The sequence below is a fragment of the Alosa pseudoharengus genome, unplaced genomic scaffold, assembly GCF_046254945.1.
Source record: "Alosa pseudoharengus isolate Yale_2024_CS ecotype anadromous, Long Island Sound unplaced genomic scaffold, YU_APseudo_1.1 YU_APseudo_1.1_scf_3, whole genome shotgun sequence".
NCBI classification, from domain to species: Eukaryota; Metazoa; Chordata; class Actinopteri; order Clupeiformes; family Clupeidae; genus Alosa; species Alosa pseudoharengus.
The window spans coordinates 13232252-13254990 of NW_027468718.1; the positions used below are offsets into that span (position 1 = coordinate 13232252).

Below are 22739 nucleotides of genomic sequence, written 5' to 3' on the forward strand. Positions count from 1 at the left end.
AAAAAGAAAGAAAGAAACAGAAACTAGTTCAAACAAATGAGAATATAAAGGCCATTTAAACGCTTGTTTTTGAAACAGTTTGAATTGGTCTTTAGACTGTGCAGTTAAGAGTGTAAATTAGTGTTAGTCACCATCATTTAACAAATATATTTATTCCTTTATTTTTTTATTGTCTTGTGTGTGTTTTATTTTTCTGTTTTCTGCAGAGGGATCGGAGGTAGAGTCTGGCATGGAAGACCCTTTACTGGGTGATGTTCCTGAGAGAAGTGTTCTGGCTGGACCCTCAGGCCTGTCCCCATTCAGACAGGTGCCCCGAACCAAGAGGTACAGGTGTAGGCTAGTGACAATGGCCCCACATTTTTGAGATACCCCTACCGGAGGTAGAACTAAACCCAACAATGTTTTTCCTCATCTCTGGTCTCCCATAAATGGATTCTTGGCTAAAAATATTTTACTGCTAAGATTGTTAAATTAACAGATATTGTTATACACCCCAAAACCAAAAAAGGACTAAAATATAGCCTGTCTGTATTGGAGTTAAGGCATGTAAACTAGTGCAGATCAATCACACAAGCTCTGAGATCTTTGAAACTTGGCATGTGTATAGTCAGGAAGACATGTAAACATGCACCTAAAATAAGCGGACATAAAAAAAACGATCTATGCAGAATGTTTTCATTTACTTTAGCTGCTTTACCAGGGATTATCATAGAAACACATATGATGGCTTGTTGGAAAGGTGGGGTTGTACTGAATCCAACAATACCAAATATGTAAATATAGTATGACAAGTTAGGGTGTTCTGTCACTCAATGTATGAGGTGTCCAAAATGAAACACTGGCAAAATACAGTCTCAAGTCCAAATCACATTAGCAGTGGTGAGAAGAATGTTGACACATTCATTGTTACGGCAAGGTAAGTGCTGCTCTATATTTACATTTAATAATGATACATTTCATATGAAACACAGATCCAATTGGATCAGGTTAAAATTGGAATGGAACACCTTTATTAAAATATTTACATTCATTTGAATTTTGTTTTGGTCAAGTCATTACTGAATAATGGAAAATAATATTGTTAGCTTTTGTCTGTCCAGACCAGCAGTGGACATTAGAGCCTACACTGCTTACTTCACCCCTAAGTAGCTAAACAGTTAGTTGTAGAAACTACTTTCCCTAGCTAAGAAAGTACTTAGCCCTCTGACTAATGTTGCATGTGTAATTCAACTTGATTTGCATTTCAATGAAAATTCTGAATTTTTTCCTTTTCACTAGTCTCTTGAATTGTAGAGAATGTCTTACAGACATTGGATCCAAAGCTTGTGGGAAACATTTTGAAAAGGGCAAGATGAAAGATCCCTATGTATGTCCAAAACCCCACAGTAGAAGGCCTCCAACGCATACTTACCCTTGCTCAGCAGAGAGAGAGATGGTGATGTCCATAAAACTCTGGCTCTATATACAGATGATATTTCTTCCAAAATCAAAGTTTCATATCATGTAGAGTGAACTACTGCAGTAAGACAAAAATCAGTGAGCAGCAGCAAGTTGCAAATGTTGAGAGTGAGAGCACATCTGCACCAAGAAGGCTGAGTAGGGCTGATATAACATAATTTCCAATACAGAGAGATTGTTTCATTTGTGGGAAGGCCAGCTCTAAACCAGAACCTCTGACAGCAATTTCAACTGGAACCAGAGACAAGGTCCTTCGGGCAGCTTCTGAAAGGCTTGATGAAGATGTACATCTTCAAATTCTTTCATGCCCAGATCTCTTTGCATGATACCAAATACCATAAAATGCCTTGCACACTACATCTCTAAATGAAATATAGCAGAAGCCATAGAAAAGAATAAAAAAGCAGACCAATGTCTATAACAAAGCCTTTATTAAGCTCACTGAAGACATTGATAAAACAGTATTGTCCAAAGGTAGGAAAGTGAGGACTCTCAACTCTTTGACTGATAGCTATGAGAACATACTAAAGACCATTGCTGAGCATGAAGGTGTGTAAACACAAGAAATATAGATTAAGGACAGTGGTGTCTACTTCCCAACTGTTCTTACTTGAGTTGCTGAACATGGAATTGTTAATGCAGCCATCGACAACTTTTACCAAAATGAAGACACCCTGGATGGGAAGTGTACACCTCATGCTATGATGTCTGTTGTGTTCCAAAGAGGCGAAGTCTCCACAGCAGATAAATGCCTAGCACAGGTTCCCTCAGGTTCCGAGGTCCCTCACCACCTTAAACACGTTTGATATGAATGGAGATAAACTCTACAGGTACATTTTGTCCATTCTTTTACGCTTCACATCCAGGGTGTCTTCATTTTGGTCAAATTTGCTGATGGTTGCATCACAAATTCCATGTTCAGCAACTCCAGTGGGGCCAGTTGGGATGTAGACACCACTCTCTGTCCTTGATATCTGGTCTGCTGCAAAAGATGTGAGAAGTGCCTAACATCTGTATAGGAAACACAGTGTCCCATTGCACTGAGCTCATTGATGACTGTCTTACTACCAAACTCATGATGTATCAAAATGGGAAGTCCCAGTGTGATTGGCGTATGGATGTGACAGCTCTGCGACTGACTGCAATAACAAAGATTCTCCTTTGAAGCTGGGTCATCATCACATGTTTGGTAATTTCTGTGGGCATGTTAATCAACACACCAGTTCACAAAGTCATACAGGATATTGGGTACATACTTGCTGCATTGGAAACATAATAGACAGTCGCTGCTGACATATTACTCACTGTCATGCTCTACCTGATCCATGCTTTTCCTCAATATGCCTGCCGCCCTGTGTAATATTTGGATTTCAGAAAGACTCTGACTTGTCTGTGGAAGTGTAGTCTCAGTCTACTGTTATTTCTGTGAGTTTAGCAGCTTTCCTCAGTGCACAATATGGTCATACTATCTGAGCAGATCAGATCTGACTGTCTTGGACGTGGAACAAATGCAAGGCTGTCTTTGTAATGCTGTATCAGCTCTTCCTTTAGTTTCCAGGATCTATATTTCTTGTGTTGAACTATAGACACACCTTGTTGTTTAGCAATGGCCTTTAGTATGTTGTCATAGCTATCAGTCAAAGAATTGAGTCCTCACTTTTATATCTTTGGACAATACTGTTTTATAAATGTCTTCAGTGAGCTTAATAAAGGCTTTGTTATAGACATTGGTCTGCTTTTTTGATTATTTTCTATGGCTGCTGTTATATTTTGTTTAGAGATGTAGTGTGCAAGGCACATTTTATGGTATTTGCCATCATATGCAAAGTGATCTGGGCATGAAAGAATTTGAATGTACATTCAAAAGCTGCCCGAAGGACCTTGTCTCTGGTACTGGGGACAGCCGTGGCCTACTGGTTAGGGGTTCGGGCTAACCGATAGAGTTACCGTTTCGATCCCCGACCCAGAAGGGAAAAAAGGCAGGGGAAGTGGTTGAGCACTGCTCTCCCATGCCCACATCCACGGTGCCCTTGAGCAAGGCACCTAACCCCTCACTGCTCCCGAGCGCCGCTGTAATAAGGCAGCTCACTGCTTCAGGTTAGTGTGTGCTTCATCTCATTGTGTTCACTGTGTGCTCTGTGTGTTCACTAATTCACGGATGGGATAAATGCAGAGACCAAATTCCTTGTATACGCAAGTATACTTGGCCTATAATTTATATTGCCCCTGTACCAGTCGAATTGGCTGTCAGAGGTTCTGATCTAGAGCTGGCCTTCCCACAAATGAAACAATCTCTCAGTATTTGAAATGATGTTATATCAGCCCTACTCAGCCTTCTTGGTGCAGATGTGCTCTCACTCTCAGCATTTGCTGCTGCTCACTGATTTTTGTCTTACTGCAGTAGTTCACTCTACATGATATGAAACTTTGATTTTGGAGGAAATATCATCTGTATATGGAGCCAGTTTTATGGACATCACCATCTCTCTTTCTGCTGAGCAAGGGTAAGTATGCGTTGGAGGCCTTCTACTGGGTTTTGGACATAGGGATCTTTTTTCTTGCCCTTTTCAAAATGTTTCTCGCAAATGATACAAAGCTTTGGATCCAATGCCTGTAAGACATTCTCCAAAATTCAAAAGACTAGTGAAAAGGAACATTTTTATACATTTCAGACTTTTCATTGAAATGCAAATCAAGTTGAATTACACGTGCAACATTGGTCAGAGGGCTAAGTACTTTCTTAGCTAGGGAAAGTAGTTTCTACAACTAACTGTTTAGCTACTTAGGGGTGAAGTAAGCAGTGTAGGCTGTACTGTCCACTGCTGGTCTGGACAGACAAAAGCTAACAATATTATTTTCCATTATTCAGTAATGACTTGACCAAAACAAAATTCAAGTGAATATAAATATGTTAATAAAGGTGTTCCATTCCAATGTTAACCTGATTCAATTGGATCTGTGTTTTATATGAATTGTTTAATACTGGGACATATGAAATGTATCATTATTAAATGTAAATATAGAGCAGCACTTACCTTTCAGTAACAATGAATTTGTCAACATTCTTCTCACCACTGATAATGTGATTTGGACTTGAGACTGTATTTTGCCAGTTTTCCGTTTTCTTTCATTTTGGACACCTCATACATTGAGTGACAGAACACCCTGATTTGTCATACTATATTTACATATTTGGTATTGTTGGATTCAGAACAACCCCACCTTTCCAACAAACCATCATATGTGTTTCTATGATAATCCCTGGTAAAGCAGCTACAAAGTAAATGAAAACATTCTGCATAGATATTAATTTTTTGTATGTCCGCTTATTTTAGGTGTATGTTTACATGTCTCTATTCATTCCATACATCAAGATATTTACATCCAGTCTTTTCTAGTAGGTAAAGAAACTTCCTGACTATAAACATGCCAAGTTTCAAAGCTCTCAGAGCTTGTGTGATTGATCTGCACTAATTTATATGCCTTAACTCCAACACGGACAGGCTATATTTTAGTCCTTTTTTGGTTTCAGGGTGTATAACAATATCTGTTAATTTAACAATCAGCAGTAAAATATTTTTACCCAAGAATCCATTTCATATATGGGAGACCTTAGAGATGAGGAAAAACATTGTTGGGTTTAGTTCTACCTCCGGTAGGGGTATCTCAAAAACTAAAGCCCTTTCTGACCATTTGTCACTAGCGACCTTTGACTTTCTCATATCTGTAGTTGTAGTAGACCATGTTTGAAAAGGTGACTGGGTCTTTCTACTGGTCAACACACAGGTCCAGACATCTGGCCAAGATTTTGGAGGGAGAGAGCAGACCCAAAACCTTCCAGGTAAAAATTTGTTGACCGTCAAGTGCTTTTCAAAAAAGCCATTTATCATGCAACATGTACACTGAGCGGCTAATGAATTTTGTGCTTTGGTTGTTCATGAAGATTTCCATCAACATCACAGAGGCAAAACAACTGGTGGGGGAGAACATCGACCCCAGTGTAGTGATGGAGGTTGGCGATGAACGGAAACAGACAACAGTCAAAGAGGGGACTAACGCCCCCTTTTATAATGAGGTACAGCTTATTTTAAAGTCATTTATTTAAACATCAGGGGGTACTGAAGACGGGCCTGTGTCTGGTATATCCACTGATATTGATCAAATCTTTTTTTTTTGTGCCTGAACAGTACTTTGTGTTTGACTTTTTCGGCCCACAAGAGACCTTCTTTGACAAAGTCATCAAACTGTCGGTAAGCAAGTCAACACATAACTCTACCTAACTAACCAAGTCATTCTGATAGATTTATCTGCCCAGGAATACACAAACCATCTATATAATCACCTCTTTACTCCAGGTGATGCACTCCAAGATAATGAGAAGCTTTTGCATCGGCTCCTTCAAGCTTGATGTTGGAACAGTCTACAGCCAACCAGGTGAGCCTCCCTCTGAAGTTGTGTTGCTTCTACTATGATTAGAGAAATAATACCATTGCATTCCAGTAGCGTCATTAATTAAGCATAGTTCGTGCTAAAATGGGTTGGCCCAGTGAAACAATAGTGAGGATCACCTCATAAGTGATGCACAAACATGTTGAAGGGCATCATGAATGGATAAAAGACTACTTATGTACTCACCAATGCTCCATTTCTGAAACGTCCACTGTTGCTGTCTCCAAGGTCACCAGTTTATCAACAAATGGACAGTGCTGATGGATCCCTGCAACATCCGAGCCGGGGTCAAAGGTTACCTGAAGTGTGACATCAGCGTCACAGGGAAGGGCGACTCACCGGAGTCCTCACAGAAGTTCAGTGATGCTGAGGAGGTCATTGAAAAGTAATGTTGTCCTGTCTCTTGTTCATGCTCCATACTGATTAACTAGCAGTAACAACATGTGCTAGGTTGAATTAGCATTTCTATGAGGCTTTTTTGCCTGGTCGCATCCTCAGCCTTGTGTCTTTCTGTGAGGGGCAGCTGACTGTCTTACAGCTCTTATCTATCAAATTAAGCTGTAAACTTTATTGGTCGGATCCACTCCATCTGGTAAGCACACACTGACAGTGAGGACAAAGGGTGTGGTCCAATGATTTGCAATTAAGATAATTAGATGCATATTTCTTTCTGTGCAAACCATAGTTCATTTTTACGCAAACAATATGTACCAGAGGTAATTAAATGTTTTATTTCTGTTATTTAATTTACCTAAATGCATCTGCTGATCATCTGCATGTTTGACCACAGGTCTTTCACTTTCGGAGGGTGTATGACAGGTGTCTCAGTGTTTTTGTAAAACTGTAGAATTAATCTGTATCTTTCATATCATCATTCTTTATTTTCATCTGTATTTTAAAATGTCATTATAAAACATGGTTGTGCTGTATTCTCTTGAACTGAGTTTCGGACAGACCAAAGCTAAACCAGAAGCCAAACCAAGCTCAGGTGGCTAACTTTACACCTCTTCTCTGCTTCCTGTGTCCTGTGACCCTTGATCCCAGGAACCTCTTACTGCCCCAGGGCTTCCCCTCTGAGCGTCCTTGGGCCCGGTTCCATGTGAAGGTGTTCCGGGCAGAGGGCCTGCCCCGCAATAACTCCAGCATCATGGCCAACGTCACCAAAGCCTTCATCGGCGACAACACCGCTCTCATAGACCCTTACGTGGTGGTATCCTTCTTTGGCCAAGTGGTAACTTCAGATTATGCACATCTGACTAATTCTCTATGAAAGAATGGATTTGTGTGGATACAAAACTGTAAATGTTGCCATTTTGCTTACATTTATTAAGAGTGTATGTGTGAGATTTACTGAGAACTGAAAGAAAGTTTGCACATTCAATCTAAGGCAGGTACTCAGAGGAAAGACCAGTGCATCAGAGAAAACACAAAATCTGGCACACTGTTACCTCCCTTAAAATACATAATTGGCCTTATTCACGTGGCGATGTGCAAACCAAAAGGAGGCTATGGGTACACTGACTATATCATTAATGCATTCTCACCACCTACTGGCGAATACATAGAACACAACAATACTGGTTTGCGTACCCTATAGTCTCATTTTGGTTTACAATGGCTGCCGTGTTTATGAGACAAATTGAGGTTCTCACCAGAACCTGGGTGTTTTAGCCATAGCAGTGTTCCACAAAGTGTGTTTTGTAAAGAGAAACTGCTGCTTTTACCATTACCTTAAACCATTAGTTTATAAATATAGAAAAGAATGCACACCCTCCGAGGTGCTGGCAAGGGAAAATAACCTATCCTTGACAAAGGCTGACAGGCCGAAACGTTGGAATAAAAGAATTAAGAGATAGAGTGTGCGGCGACCAAGTTTTTCTTTGTAACCATTAGTTACCAAAAATACCCCTCCTCCCGCCCATGTCGTTTGCTCCAGGGCCGCACGTCGACCCAGAAGAGCACGGCGGAGCCCGTGTGGAACGAGCAGATCGTCTTTAAAGAGATGTTCCCTCCGCTCTGCCAACGGCTCAAGATCCAGATGATTGACGAGGGCAGCATGAACGACGTCGCCATAGGCACCCACTACATCGACCTGCGGCGCATCTCCAACGACCAGGACGGCGATAAAGGTACACCTACAGTATACCAGGGGTGGCCAAACTTTTTGACTCAAGGGCCACATTGGGTCTTGAAAATTGACTGGCAGGCCACACACAAAAAAATGCAGTATATATATATATATATATATATATATAAATATATATAATGTTTTGTATCATTTAAATGATAATAATGACAAAGTAATTATGTTGTAGAAAATTAATTTCTTAAAAAATACTGTTAATGCCTGCTCCACTCAAATATAGCCTAATAGACTAGCTTATAGACTAGCTGTGCCTATGGCTGTGCCCTCTTACAGTTTATAAATGGTCAGTAGTGGGAACAAGTGTTGCATCGCGTTTTCCTTTTAAAAGTTTCTCATAAAAAGGAGATATCAATTATCAACAATGACAAGCCAGCTAGAACCTGCCGCGTTCTCTCCCTCTCATGCACACTCAAATGCGTTCCCAATTAAACGGAGTAGCATAATGTAAATTAGATAGATCTGCTGCAATGGAGATACTATCAGGGGCGGATTGGCAATCTGGACATTCTGGAAAAGTCCAGAACGGCCGTCCATCCAACGGCCGTCGGCCTGGCTCAATATAGCCTACTTTATCTGCCAAGAAGCCCAGTGTCTAGGTCTCCAAATAAATACACTTCACTTATGCCTATCAGTAGCCTATGTCTACTCTATCACTGTTATTTAAAAAAAAAATAGCAATAGCAGGATAAGCACAAGAGACAATGAAAAGGCTGCAGTGTCACCAAGGTTGCCAACTTACACAGTTGACAAATGTCTCACTACCTCACGTCACATATGCCTTTTTTCATGTCAACCTTTCATCTTTGCTTCTTTCGCCTTTTTCTTTTTTTTTTTTAATTAAGCTGACAACGAGATCTGTGCATAGGCATGTAAGCAGACCAGCTATGAGATCACCGAGCTCCAGATCTCTGTAATTTTTTAAGAGCTAAAAATACATTTTGAAGCTAAATATTAACCTGAATAAAAATAAATAAAAAAAAAACAGCAGTGGAAAACGTCTCCGTGGCAAGTGAATTCTTAATTCAGTTTTGTGTTACCGGAATCAGTGTCTGCTGTCTGTGTGTGTGTGACGGCATACAGTTTGGAGAAAAAAAACACATACATTTGGCATGCCCTTGAGGTCACAACACACCACGATTGACTCAATGTATTCACAACACAACACATGATTGGCTCAATGCAGGGGCGGAGCTAATGGTTCACTATAGGGGGTGCGATGATCTTTAGTGGGCCCCTATACTGTCGGTGTTTATCCCATTCCCAACATCATGTTTTTATTTAGTCCACTCCATATTGTGCTTATTGGAGGCTGAGGCATTTTGTTTATGTCCTGATGACCTAGCCCAGGGGTTCCCAAACTTTTCAACCCGCGACCCCCAAAATAACCGTGCCAGAGACTGGCGACCCCCACTATCCCTGGATGTGACTCAAAAAATAAAATAAAATGTGCGCACCGGCCATACGCACTAGGCTTATCCAAACACGGGCTTAACGACAACACAAAAGAACAGAGCAGCCTGTTATGATTTTACATACAGAAATGTACTATATGATAAAAGCAGAATGGATCAAAAAATAATATCCATGTAACATGAGTGCACATTATTGCTGTCGTGCAAACTTAACTTAAACATTACTTTAATTTCCATTTTAACAGAAGAATATCTCAGTCAGGGTAATATCCACAAACTGTTGTAAACATATGTACATTGTTGCTGCGCAAATGTACATTTTGGCAACTATGTTTCAGCATTAATCTCATATAATGAGATGGATGCGCCCTATGCGCGGAACACAGCAAGTCCATCTTGGTTTAATTGTGGAGACGGCCACATGGAGATCATCCTCCACATTTAGACGCGATCTGTATTTGTTTTTATTATATATCTGTCAATGCAGAGAAAGTCTTTTCGCACAGGTATGTGGAGCCAAACGGCGTCAGTACGTCCATCGCGGCCTTGAATAGCTGTGGATATTCCCTCTCGACTGAAATCCAGAACTCAGCAAGCGTCTTGGAATTAAAATCTGTCTTTAAAGTGCGGTCAAGTGACAGCTCTCTCCACCCCCCCCCCCCCAATTTATTTGATTTATGGAATTAATTTTGCGACCCACCCCTCGGCGTCCCGCGACCCCCCGGGGGGTCCCGACCCCCACTTTGGGAACCCATGCTGTAGATGGTGCGCTTACTATTCATCCCTGCTGGCGCGCCTGATAGTGACTGCTGTTGTCGCGGCAAGCTTAGACCTATGCTCCTGTCTCTAAATAGACACAGTGTAGACTAGACCTACATGCTATGTCGCTGATTGTCTGTAATACATGCAGCCTGTAGCATAGGCTACTTCGGCAAACTCAGACCGGTTGTGGCATCAGTTTTGCTTTTAAAACGCAACAGTGTAGCGAGAGGGAGAGTGCGGGCTATTTAATTTGCAGCATGACAGACGAACTCCCATTGTGAGCGCATTCTACGGACCAGTGGCATCTTTAGTAGGCCTAAGATTTTTCATTATTATTTTCCCCCAGCAATCAGTACAAATAAGCATCGGTAAATATAACAATTAATCAAGATAGATTTGGCCAAAAGTGGGCCCCCTTTGCGGTCGTGGGCCCGGAGCGACCGCCCCCCCTGCCCCCCGCTCCCTCCGCTTATGGCTCAATGTATTGTCGACGTTTTGCCATGGTATGGGGTTGGGTATGTGTAGACCAGTGATTCTTAAACTAGGGGTCGCGACCCCAAATGGGGTCGCCAAAAACTTCCGTGGGGTCGACAATTATTTTCTGTATTCAGTCTGAAATTATTATTAGGTGAAACAAAGGAAAATAATATTGGCCTTTTCTGCCTTTTTCTTATTTACACGCAGTTAAGAGAAGAGAGAGAAATGTTTTCGTCTTTCAACGAGATCTGGTTCAGCCTATATAACCGCTGATAGAAACAATGTAACTATCTGCTCCACTACGCAATTGTTCCCGCTATTTTAAGTAAAACAAAACAAAAGACATAGCTAGCCTAGCCAAAATGGACAGGTGGCTGCTTAAAAAATGTAACAAGTGCCATCTACCAGTGCTTCTGCTCCTCCGTGACCCTCAGATGGGACAGTCTACAGGCCGGTGAGAATAAAAAAGAACAAACGGCGCGTCGGCTTTATCAGAAAGAATTTCTGAAATATGGATTCACTTGCCAAGATAACCTCGACCACCCACAATGTGTGATTTGCGGCGATGTTCTGGCGAATGAGAGCTTAAAACCTGTCAAAATGAAATGACATCTCAAAATACAGATGTCGGCTCAGCACCGTGGAGGAAAATATCCGTGTCGCCGTATGCAGTATTCCTCCTAGAATTAACTTGCTATGTTCACGGAAGCATGCCCACCCTTCCCATTGAAATTGTTAAAGATAGTAAACCAGAAAAGGGAAATAAAAAAATATTGTTATTGTTATCGCCATAAATTAATGTAACGCTGTAGGCCTAATGCTGCATGTGTAGGCTATGTGTGTGCGTGCTTGTGTGTGCGCGCGCTACGCACATAGCGCTCTAATCTGATATGGCGGCAGCCTACACTTGTTTAATCGTGATTGTTTGGTTTTCTCGGTTCTTGTTCATATGGAGTAAATAGAAACAAATTACTTTCTAGTTTTTGCTTGATTTAGTTGTTAACGTTTGAGGGGGGTATTTGAGTAAGGACTTATGGGTTTGGGGAAAGTGGGATCGCCAGACCTAGCCATACTTTTTTGTGGGATCGCCAGACAAAAAGTTTAAGAACCACTGGTGTAGACCACTGCCATATTGGCGTTACAAACTAACCCCATGCATTTCTATGAATGATTTTTTCAGTGCTATGTCTCCTCATTAGAAAGTCTCTGGTGTAGCCAGTTCCATTTATTTTATCGAAAGCTAATTGTTGCTGTAGACGTTCTGTTAATGAACCACTTCAGTTATGTGCCGATGTAACCTCCCTGTTAGTCTTTAGTAATATATATTCAGTGAATATTGATGACTGTTTTTAACTTACATCTAAAATGATTATTTTTGTCTTTCTCTAATGGGTGTTTTCTGCCAAGAGTTTACTACATACCTGTCTGTGATGGTTAGTTCATCATTGCGTTGTTTTATTGAGTAGGTTTCCCAAACAGTGCTACGATTCCCAGGTTACTTGGTTCCTGACTCTGTTCTGGTTCTCATCTGTTCCATCCCCCCTCTCTCCCCAGGGTTCCTGCCCACGTTTGGTCCGGCCTGGATCAACATCTACGGCTCGGCAGACAACAGCGAGCTGAACGAGGGCATGGGGGAGGGGGCATCGTTCCGAGGCCGCGTCTTCATTGAGCTCGTCGTGGAGATCCTGTCCGGAGCCAGCGCCGCGGAGACCAAGATGGCGCGCTCGGCCAAGGAGCTCAAGTCCCCTCTGAAGGAGAAGGGAGGGAAGGCGGCGGGGAAGGAGCAGGCGGGGGGAGCAGGAGGAGGCGCAGCCGGGGAGGAGGAGAGGAGCAAGGCTGCTGGACCGGAGGTCATCCCTGTGGAGAACCCACCTGCGGTGAGAGGGGGGTGAGAGAGAGAGAGAGAGAGAGAGAGAGAGAGGGGAAAGAAAGAGAGAGAGAGAGAGAGAGAGAGAGAGAGAGAGAGAGAGAGAGAGAGGGATTATGATCACTTGCAAAGGAGAGCACCTTGATTTGTTTGATTTGAGCACCTTGGGTCAATTACATTGTGTTTAAGTGTGCTATATAAATAAATGTGACTTGACTTGACTTGAAAGACAGAGACAGAGAGAGAGAGAGAGAGAGAGAGAGAGAGAGAGAGAGAGAGAGAGAGAGGAGGATGATACAGAGCAGAGATGAAGCAGAGGACATGACAGGGAAAATGAACAAGAGCAAGAGGTAGCCTGACGTAGAAAGGAATGAACATAGACAGCTGACGTAGAAAGCCTCCGTTATCTCTACGTGTGTGGGAGCTACACTGCTCGCAAAGCACTGCAGAGGGTCTCAATATAGCTGGAAATATAAAAGAACTAGAACATAGATAAATGAAGTTGGTCTTTAGCCCGAAAGTAGTAATCGCAGATCATGTGATCAGATAGCCCTAAAGTAGTAATCTGGACTGAGTATTTTTGTAATTGGGACACATGTGTTGTACTAAGTGATGTGTTTCTTTGGCAGGTTGGTGTTGAAGACAAGGAAAACTATATGCTGTTTGGAGCTGTGTTTGAGGCCTCGTTGATTGACAGGAAGATCGGTGATCGACCCATCAACTTTGAATTCACCATTGGTACTTTCCAGTTTTAATCAGTTATGTTAACTTGCAGATTTTTTATGCTGTTTGAATAATTGTTTTACTATTCTACTCTTCATCAAATAAATATACTTTCATTTTAAATAAAGCACTTTCATTTATGTATTTATTTTTGTACACCATTGTGCAGAAGTACAACATGTGCCGTTGGTATCTTTATGTGTGTGTGCAGGGAGTTATGGGAATGTGGTAGAAGGCGCTCATGGGTCGAGCAAGAAGAGAGGAGGGTCGGAGTCTCATGATTCTGACTCCTCCCAGACCACGCCCCTTCTGGATTCCCTGGAGCCTTTGCTCTGCAAGTCTACCACACCCCCAGAGAAACCCGTCATCGTCGACGGAAACAGGTCCTGTAGGAACTGAACTCCATGGTGCAGACAGGTTTACTCTACAGGTCCTGTAATGGATGTATCTCAAAGAAACTCTATGGTGCAGACAGGTTTACTCTACAGGTCCTGTAATGGATGTATCTCACAGAAACTCTATGGTGCAGACAGGTTTACTCTACAGGGCCTGTAATGGATGTATCTCACAGAAACTCTATGGTGCAGACAGGTTTACTCTACAGGTCCTGTAATGGATGTATCTCACAGAAACTGCATGGTGCAGTTTTACTACTTTACATTTGCATCACAGATTTTTACACAGTCAAATCAGGATAAACGTGTGAGGTCAAAATTAATCCAAGACAACTGGTGTAAGACTGCAGCTTTATTCACGGTACTGGGAAAGTGTTACCCACAGTAAATGCCAAGTAACAAGCCCAAATATCTATGGGGGAAGTCAGTTATTATACACTTCACACCCAGTGAAAAGAGTAAAAACTTTTCGGTTTCAACAAACATTAGTCATAAGGCATGTGCTCTGACATCTAGTACTTGCTCTGCGGGGAGGAAGGGAGTTTGCCATTTGATAATTTGATCTGCTGTTGAGCTAAATAGCAAGATCTGTTTAGAATTAGAATCGTAGTGTTACTGAATAGTTCTTTTGACCTTTGACCTCCCCCCACAGGAACTACAACTATCTGCCCATCGGCCAGAAGAAGCCCTGCGTCCACGTGATGAGCTGCTGGGAGGGCCGCACCTACCGCCTGCATTACTCCAACGTCCTGGACAGCATCGCCATAGCGTTTGTACGTCCAGCTAACCCTTACACACACACACACACACACACACACACACACACACACACACACACACACACACACACACACTCATACCACCTGCACTACTACAACGTGATGGACAGCATCACCTTAGCGTTTGTATGTCCAGCTAACCCTTACACACACACACACACACACACACACACACTCATACCACCTGCACAACTACAACGTGATGGACAGCATCGCCATAGCGTTTGTACGTCCAGCTAACCCTTACACACACACACACACACACACACACACACACACACACACTCATACCACCTGCACTACTACAACGTGATGGACAGCATCACCATAGCGTTTGTATGTCCAGCTAACCCTTGCACGCACGCACGCACGCACACACACACACACACACACACACACACACACACACACACACACACACACACACACACACACACACTCATACCGCCTGCACTACTCCAACATCCTGAACAGCATCACCATAGCATGCTAACAACCAAGAGATCTGTGACATAGACAGTGTGTCATATGTAGAGTGCTATACAGTACTGCCTTATGTAGAGTGCTATACAGTGTGTCATATGTAGAGTGCTATACAGTGTGTCATATGTAGAGTGCTATACAGTGCTGTCATATGTAGAGTGCTATACAGTGTGCTATATGTAGAGTGCTATACAGTGTGTCATATGTAGAGTGCTATACAGTGTGTCATATGTAGAGTGCTATACAGTGTGTCATATGTAGAGTGCTATACAGTGTGTCATATGTAGAGTGCTATACAGTGTGTCATATGTAGAGTGCTATACAGTGCTGTCATATGTAGAGTGCTATACAGTGTGCTATATGTAGAGTGCTATACAGTGTGTCATATGTAGAGTGCTATACAGTGTGTCATATGTAGAGTGCTATACAGTGTGTCATATGTAGAGTGCTATACAGTGTGTCATATGTAGAGTGCTATACAGTGCTGCCTTTTTTATCTGTATTCATCTGTTGCTCTGGGTGTGGTTGCCAGATAACATTTGTCTTTTAACATGTTGAATGCATGTTGCATGCATGTCTCAGGCATTGAGTATTCTCATTCGCATACGTCTGAGCATGTGTGAGATTTGTTTGATAGGCATGACAATGCAGCTGATGCTTTCATTAACATAAACAAGAACACGTCCAAATTGAATAGGTTCCCATGATGTCTGCAGGCAAAATGATGCATATAATCCACATAGATTTGTATTTATAAGGGATTGAAAAATGGCTGATTGATATGAAGTTTTTCTTTCTTCTTATTAAATGAAGAACAAAATGTAATTGAGATTGCTCGATGCTGCTGTGCTCTGTCCAATCACAGGAGGAGGGTGTGGCCAAGGCAGGGTCACTGAACAAGCTGCTTGACGCAGGGGCGGAGCCTCTTCTTCTCCGGGTCTTTCAGGAATTCTGCAGGGATGCCAGGTAAGTCCAGCGCGACTGACCACCCAGAACAGAACACACAGATAGGGGCTGTTGCAGATGTGAGCCATTAGGGCAGCCTGGGGACTACTGGGGACTCAAAAGTCCATGCATCCACATATACAGGTCAGCATATACAGGACAGTTCATGGGTGTAGATAAACACACACACACACACACACACACACACACACACACACACATACACACACACACACACACACATGCATTACGTGTGTGGATTAGTGAAAATGTGCCATCTTTCACCTTAGTGCTGTTGAAACAACAGGAGCCTGTGTGTGTGTGTGTGTGTGTGTGTGTGTGTGTGTGTGTGTGTGTGTGTGTGTGTGTGTGTGTGTGTGTGTGTGTGTGTGTGTGTGTGTGTGTGCGTGCACATGTGCACATGCAAGAGAGAGAGAGAGAGAGAGAGAAAGAGAAAGAAAGAGAGGATGTGTGTGACTGCTGAGTCTGACGGTCAGTACTGAGAAATGCCTGATGTGTTGTGTGACTGGGCACCTCCGTCCTTCTGCAGGAACTTCATTGCCTTTGCTGAGCGGAGGGCGAAGGGGAACCGTCTCACCCTGCTGGACAAGAAGCGCCTGACCCTGTGCAAACAGGAACTGGTAGGAACCTCAGCCCACCATAGACCAGGGGGCACAGCTCAGTTATAGACCAGGATACACTAGGCACAGACCAGGGGACACAGACCAGGGGGCACAGACCAGTCATAGACCAGGGGGCACAGCCCACTTATAGACCAGGATACACTAGGCACAGACCAGGGGACACAGACCAGGGGGCACAGACCAGGGGACACAGCCCACTTATAGACCAGGGGACACAGCCCAGGGGACACAGCCCAGTCATAGACCAGGAACCAGAACCTCACTAACCAAATACACAGAATTAAAATAATGAAATGATATGTGAGTCACTGGGGCCCTGTAGGATAGTGCCATTGTCATTGAGCTGATCGGGTCTAATTTGCACTGTGTGTGTGTGTGTGTGTGTGTGTGTGTGTGTCCTGCAGGAGAGCGCCATTGAGCTGATCGGGTCTAATTTACACTGTGTGTGTGTGTGTGTGAGTGTGTGTGTGTGTGTCCTGCAGGAGAGCGCCATTGAGCTGATCGGGTCTAATTTACACTGTGTGTGTGTGTGAGTGAGTGTGTCTGTGTGTGTGTGAGTGTGTGTGTGTCCTGCAGGAGAGCGCCATTGAGCTGATCGGGTCTAATTTACACTGTGTGTGTGTGTGTGTGTGTGTGTGTGTGTGTGTGTGTGTGTGTGTGTCCTGCAGGAGAGCGCCATTGAGCTGATCGGGTCTAATTTACACTGTGTGTGTGTGTGTGTGTGTGTGTGTGTCCTGCAGGAGAGCGCCATTGAGCTGATCGGGTCTAATTTACACTGTGTGTGTGTGTGTGTGTGTGTGTGTGTGTGTGTGTGTGTGTGTGTGTGTGTGTCCTGTAGGAGAGCATCGTTGAGCTGATTGGCTCCATCACGCTGCCCAAGAGGAAGCCTCTGAGTGTGAAGGAGCTGCTGCTAGAGGCCCAGAAACTCACACAGAGACTACGCTTCCTCGTGGAGGAGGTCAGTGTGGGGTGTGTGAGTGTGTGTTTGTTTTTGTGTGTGTGTGCAAGACAGAAAGGAAGGTGATTTGTAATTGTCTGTGTGCATGTACAGTATGTTGTTCATGGGTGGGGCACTATGTTTCATAAAATAAGCTTCTGCTAACAGATGTGCAAGATGCGCTAGGAAGAGAGCATCGTTGAGCTGATCGGGTCTAATTTAAACTGCGTGTCTGTATCTGTGTCTGTGTCTTTGTCTGTGCCTGTATTTGTTGTGTGAGAAAGATTGAAAGTCTGTGTCTTTGTGTGTGTACTTCTGTGCAAGGGTGATTTACAGACATACAGTACTGTAAAGGTGTCATGAGTATTGGAACAAGAGATAGCAGAGAGAAAGAGAGCTGTGTGTGTGTGTCTGTGTGTGGGGGGTAAGATAGAGAGAGAGACAGAGAGAGTGTGTCTCTGTGTGTGTGGGGGGGGGGTGTATGTGTGGGAGAGAGACGGGATTGGGGTGAATAAAATGGAGTGGAGTGGAGAGAGGAGGGTGACGCAGATAGAGCGATAGAGCTTGAGAATACATATTTGTGTGTACAGTGTGTGTGTGTGTGTGTGTGTGTGTGTGTGTGTGTACAAAATGTACTGCTTTCATTGAACACACACAGTCCAAACTCAGCACAGCAGCATAATCCTAATCAATGTTTATCTTTTAAAATTATCATTATCTCATTCCAACTGTTGCACATTTGTCTTGTGTCCTCATGTGGTCTTCCATATAAGCAGAGCAACATGTTACGTCTTCATGGGTCAAGTGGGCAGCTGGAATGGCCACCAGCAGGCAGAAGTGGCTTTTGGGTAAATAGTCAGCAGAGACAGGGTCAAGCTGGAAGAGAGGAAGATTTAAGATTAACCAGAGGAAAACTACCCTGATTAAAATGACAATTTCTATTTAAATTTATTTCTTAAAATGTCCAGAAAGAATATTGTATTTACCCTCTCTCTAATTCAGGCCACTGCCATGGTACAAACCGCAGAGTGACCAAGTGGTGTGTCTGATAGCGCTCTCACTCATATCAAAGGTACGCTGTTATCGGTGTTCTTGGCAGAGGTTTGCCGTATTGAGATTCAGCAACCCCTCCATGTAGTGTTCTCTCCAAACACACACGCATGTCGTCTCAACTCAGACTGGAAGGGAAGATTTGAGTGCTGAGTGTTTTAGATGGAAAGAAAATTGTGGTTTGCCTTTATTCAATCCATTACTTTCTGTACACATAAGGGATTATTATCAAAACAATGAGTCCTGAACTCATTCCTTAAAGCTACGGTCAGCAACGCTTAAACACTTAAAGAGAGCGGGGTGAAATAAGGACACTGTGGCCCTCCTGTCCTACCTGATGGGTGACACGTTTGTACTTTCCCACCACACAGGTATCTGAGTAATGAGATATGTCCTGGAAAATAAAACATGATATCTACAATTTCTAAAAGAAGTCTGATCAGTGTGCCTGAACTTTATTTAACCACCAAAAGTGATGAAATGTCTTACATAACGAGCAACTGATATGTATAAAAGAGGGCGTTTCAGGAGGGACACTTACACACTTCTTCTAGCATTACTGTTACTACTACTACTACTACTGTACTACTGCTACTACTACTACTGCTACTACCACTACTGCTACTACCACCACCACAACAACTACTGCTGCTGCTACTACTACTGTGTTAGACAGTCAGAGAGTTGTAATAAGTATGAGGGCCGTCATCCCACTGCTGGTGCTGCTGTTTTCCTTGTGTGGAGCTCAGACTCGGAGCACCCAGACTGAAGTTCAGACAGAGAGCCAGAGCACTGGGGCTGCTGCTGCTTCGGTCACTACCACGCTGGACGTCTCTGCTGAGCTCAGGGAACTCAGAGACATGGTGGTGGAGCAGAGAGTGCTGCTGACCCTTCTGAAGACCAGACTGGCTGCTAGTGAAACTGAAGTGGTGAATCTGAGGAAGGAAACTGCAGCACAGACAGCTGATCTGAGGTCAGTTACTGAGAGACTGGCCACTGCCGAGACTGACATGGAACATGTGAAGAAAGACAATGATGTTCAACGCACAGACCTGACCACTATGAAGACTGAAGTGATTAACCTGATCAAGGAAAATGCAGCACAAGAGACCAGAGCTGACAGCAGTGAAGACCAGACTGGCAGCCACTGAGACTGATGTAGTGAATCTGGAGAAAGAGATCACAGAGCAAACCAAGGTGGCATTCTCAGTAGGGCTGACTAACTCAGGAGACAGAGTCTGAGAATAGTGATTTGAATTTGGTCTTCACTAAAATTATCACCAATGTTGGACAGGCCTACAGCAGCATGACAGGCTTCTTCACAGCTCCAGTCAGGGGAGTCCAGATTCACTGTCATGGATCACCCATCTTCACGTATTATGTACATCAGGATGTATAAGAATGGAGAGCAGATCATGTTGTTAGTAGAGAGTGATACAGATGGACAGCCCTCCTATCTGTCCAGTGGTGCGACTCTGCAGCTGGAGGTGGGAGATGTAGTTAACATGCGACAGGCTCTTTGATGATACTAATAATCACAGCATCTTCAGTGGCTTCCTGCTCTTTCCTCTCTGAATGGAACACACTGCTCAACATGATGCTGATGCTGACCAGTCATAAATAAAGTACAAATGATTATGAGCAAACAAAGCCTGATGTTATTTTTGTTGTTCTCACTGGATGATGGTTGCACACAATGATACATGGATGATTAAGTTATTCTCTAGTCTAGGAGAGCATCTTTGAGCTGATTGGGTCTAATTTAAACTGCATGTGTGTGTGTGTGTATGTGTGTGCGTGTGTCTTTGTTTGTGTGTGTGTGTGTTTGTGTGTCTTGTGTGAGTGTGTGTCTTTGTGTGTGTGTGTGTCTGTGTGTCTGTGTGTGCCTTTGTAGAGCATCTTCCACTGCACAGATAAACTGTAAAGGTGTCATGAGAATTTGGAACAAGAGATAGCAGAAAGAGAGAGGGAGAGAGTCTGTGTGTGTGTGTGTGTGTGGGGGGGGGGGGGGGTGAGAGAGAGAGTGTGTCTGTGTGCATGTATGTGTGTATTGGAGAGGAAGAGAGAGACAGAGAGTGTGTGTGGCAGAGAGAGAAATGGGGAATGGGGTAGAGAAAATTGGTGATAGTGTGATGCACTATTGATAAAGCATTTGTGTGGTGTGGTGTGTGTGTGTGTGTGTGTGTGTACTGCTTTCATTGAACACACAGTCCAAACTCAGCACAGCAGCATAATCCTAATCAATATATCAATATACTGTACGTCTTTTTAAATATTCATTGTTTCATACCAACTATTACATATTTGTCTTGTCTCCTCATGTGGTCTCCATGTAAGCAGAGCAGCATGTTGTCATGGGTCAAGTGGGCAGCTGTAATGGCCACCAGCAGCAGAAGGGGCTGCTGGGTAAATACTCTGTGGGAACGCAGGGTTATGCTGGAAGAGAGAAAGATTTAAGATTAACCAGAGGGCAACTACCCTGATTAAAATGACAATTTCTATTTAAATGTATTTCCTAAAATGACTAAAAAGAATATTGTATTTACCCTCTCTCTAATTCAGGCCACTGCCATGGTACAAACAGCAGAGTGACCAAGTGCTGTGTCTGATAGTGCTCCCACTCATATCAAAGCTGCTCTGTTATCGGTGTTCTTGGCAGAGATTTGCCGTATTGAGACTCAGCACCCCCTCCCTTTAGAGTTCTCTCCAAACAGACACACATGTCGTCTCAACTCAGACTGGAAGGGAAGATTTGAGTGCTAAGTGGTTTAGATGGAAAGAAAACTGTGATTTACCTTTATTCAATCCATTACTTTCTGTACACATAAGGGATTATTATCAGAACAATGAGTGAAGGAACTGTAGGGGGTGATGTGGGTCGAGGAAAGTGAGTGTGTGGTGAGCAGGCAGAGCCCCGGTTAGAAGGCTCACTGGTATGGAGTGATTGACACAGAGATGGCAGGGTTTCGGTGCAACACAAGCAGTTTATTTTGATTTCCCATTTAGTTCTTTGTTCTTCACTGGGGTTTGCTTGTGTGTGTGCTGCACCAAAGAGGAAATAAAACAGAGAAGGGAGAAATCAGTACAGATCCCAACTCACAAACAAACAATTGACATTTAAACAATAAACTAAATCATATGGCTATATAAGGTACAACTAAACAATACTTGACATCCCAAATCAACCAGCATCATCCCATCTCTCACATGGGACTCAAACACAAACACATTTAACCAACAAACAAAGACCTTAACTTTACACAATATGGGCTGGCAGAGCTAACTCATAAACATCACAAAAGTCAAAGTGAATGTCATTAAATGATAACTTACGTTAACTCAAAAGACGCACACGACACAGGACACACTGGAGTGCTGGGTTGATGAACAAAAGAGTGAATGCAGGGCAAGCAACAATTTATCTAGTCTGAGCCCCTGCTCTGGAGCTACGGGGTTTCCCAGCAGGTAAACTGGGCGTGGTTTGGTGACAGCCATAGAATCCTGCAATTTCTTTGCAGCACTTTCTTCCCCAAGGACTTTGTGCCGGTTAAAAATGAAATGTACATTAAAGAATAAGAAACAATATATTAATAATAAACATATAACTTAGGGAGTCTTTTCATAGAGTCCTGTACTCATTCCTTAAAGCTACGGTCGGCAACACTTAAAAACTTAAAGCAACACCAAAGAACTTTCCCTCTGTCGCACGCATGCTATTTATTTATCCAGCACCAGCTTTGCAAATAACGATGTCCATAGACAAGGTAGAATATGTTGCACGATTTATGAAAGTACGATGTATTGCGACATCAGATGCAAGTCAAATTTGTAGTTCCTTATGTCTCATTTTATTGAACTACAGATCCGCTACCCGATCTTGCAAACTTACATAGTGCGGTTAGCCGATAGAGGGCCGTGAAGCAAATGCAGAAGTGCCGTTCACCCTGTTACAAGTGAACAACTGAAACGATTTTGGAAACATTATTTTAAGGTACAAAAAACTCTTCGGTGTTGCTTTAAAGAGATCGGAGTGAAATAAGGACACTGTGGCCCTCCTGTCCTTCCTGATGGGTGAGAGGTTTGTACTTTCCCACCACACAGGTATCTGAGTAAACAGATATGTGCTGGGGAAAAAAAAATATTATCTACAGTTTCTAAAAAAGTCGACGTCCAGCAGGGTATTGACCTCAGCAGCAGCAGCAGCCCCAGTGC

General features: G+C 43.1%; 1 protein-coding gene across 1 annotated transcript in view; it reads left to right on the plus strand.

Annotated features, from left to right (window-relative positions):
• The window catches only part of fer1l6 (fer-1 like family member 6), a 52310-nt gene that overhangs the window by 928 nt on the left and 28643 nt on the right, over nt 1–22739 (plus strand). Inside the window, exons 3-17 of the mRNA XM_076263208.1 lie at nt 207–324; nt 5245–5299; nt 5402–5533; nt 5646–5708; nt 5814–5892; nt 6136–6292; nt 6952–7138; nt 7844–8036; nt 12259–12581; nt 13201–13309; nt 13506–13677; nt 14342–14462; nt 15817–15917; nt 16447–16537; nt 17379–17498. Of these exons, the coding sequence (XP_076119323.1) occupies nt 207–324; nt 5245–5299; nt 5402–5533; nt 5646–5708; nt 5814–5892; nt 6136–6292; nt 6952–7138; nt 7844–8036; nt 12259–12581; nt 13201–13309; nt 13506–13677; nt 14342–14462; nt 15817–15917; nt 16447–16537; nt 17379–17498 (2021 nt within the window). The remainder of the gene's footprint in view (nt 1–206; nt 325–5244; nt 5300–5401; nt 5534–5645; nt 5709–5813; nt 5893–6135; nt 6293–6951; nt 7139–7843; nt 8037–12258; nt 12582–13200; nt 13310–13505; nt 13678–14341; nt 14463–15816; nt 15918–16446; nt 16538–17378; nt 17499–22739) is intronic.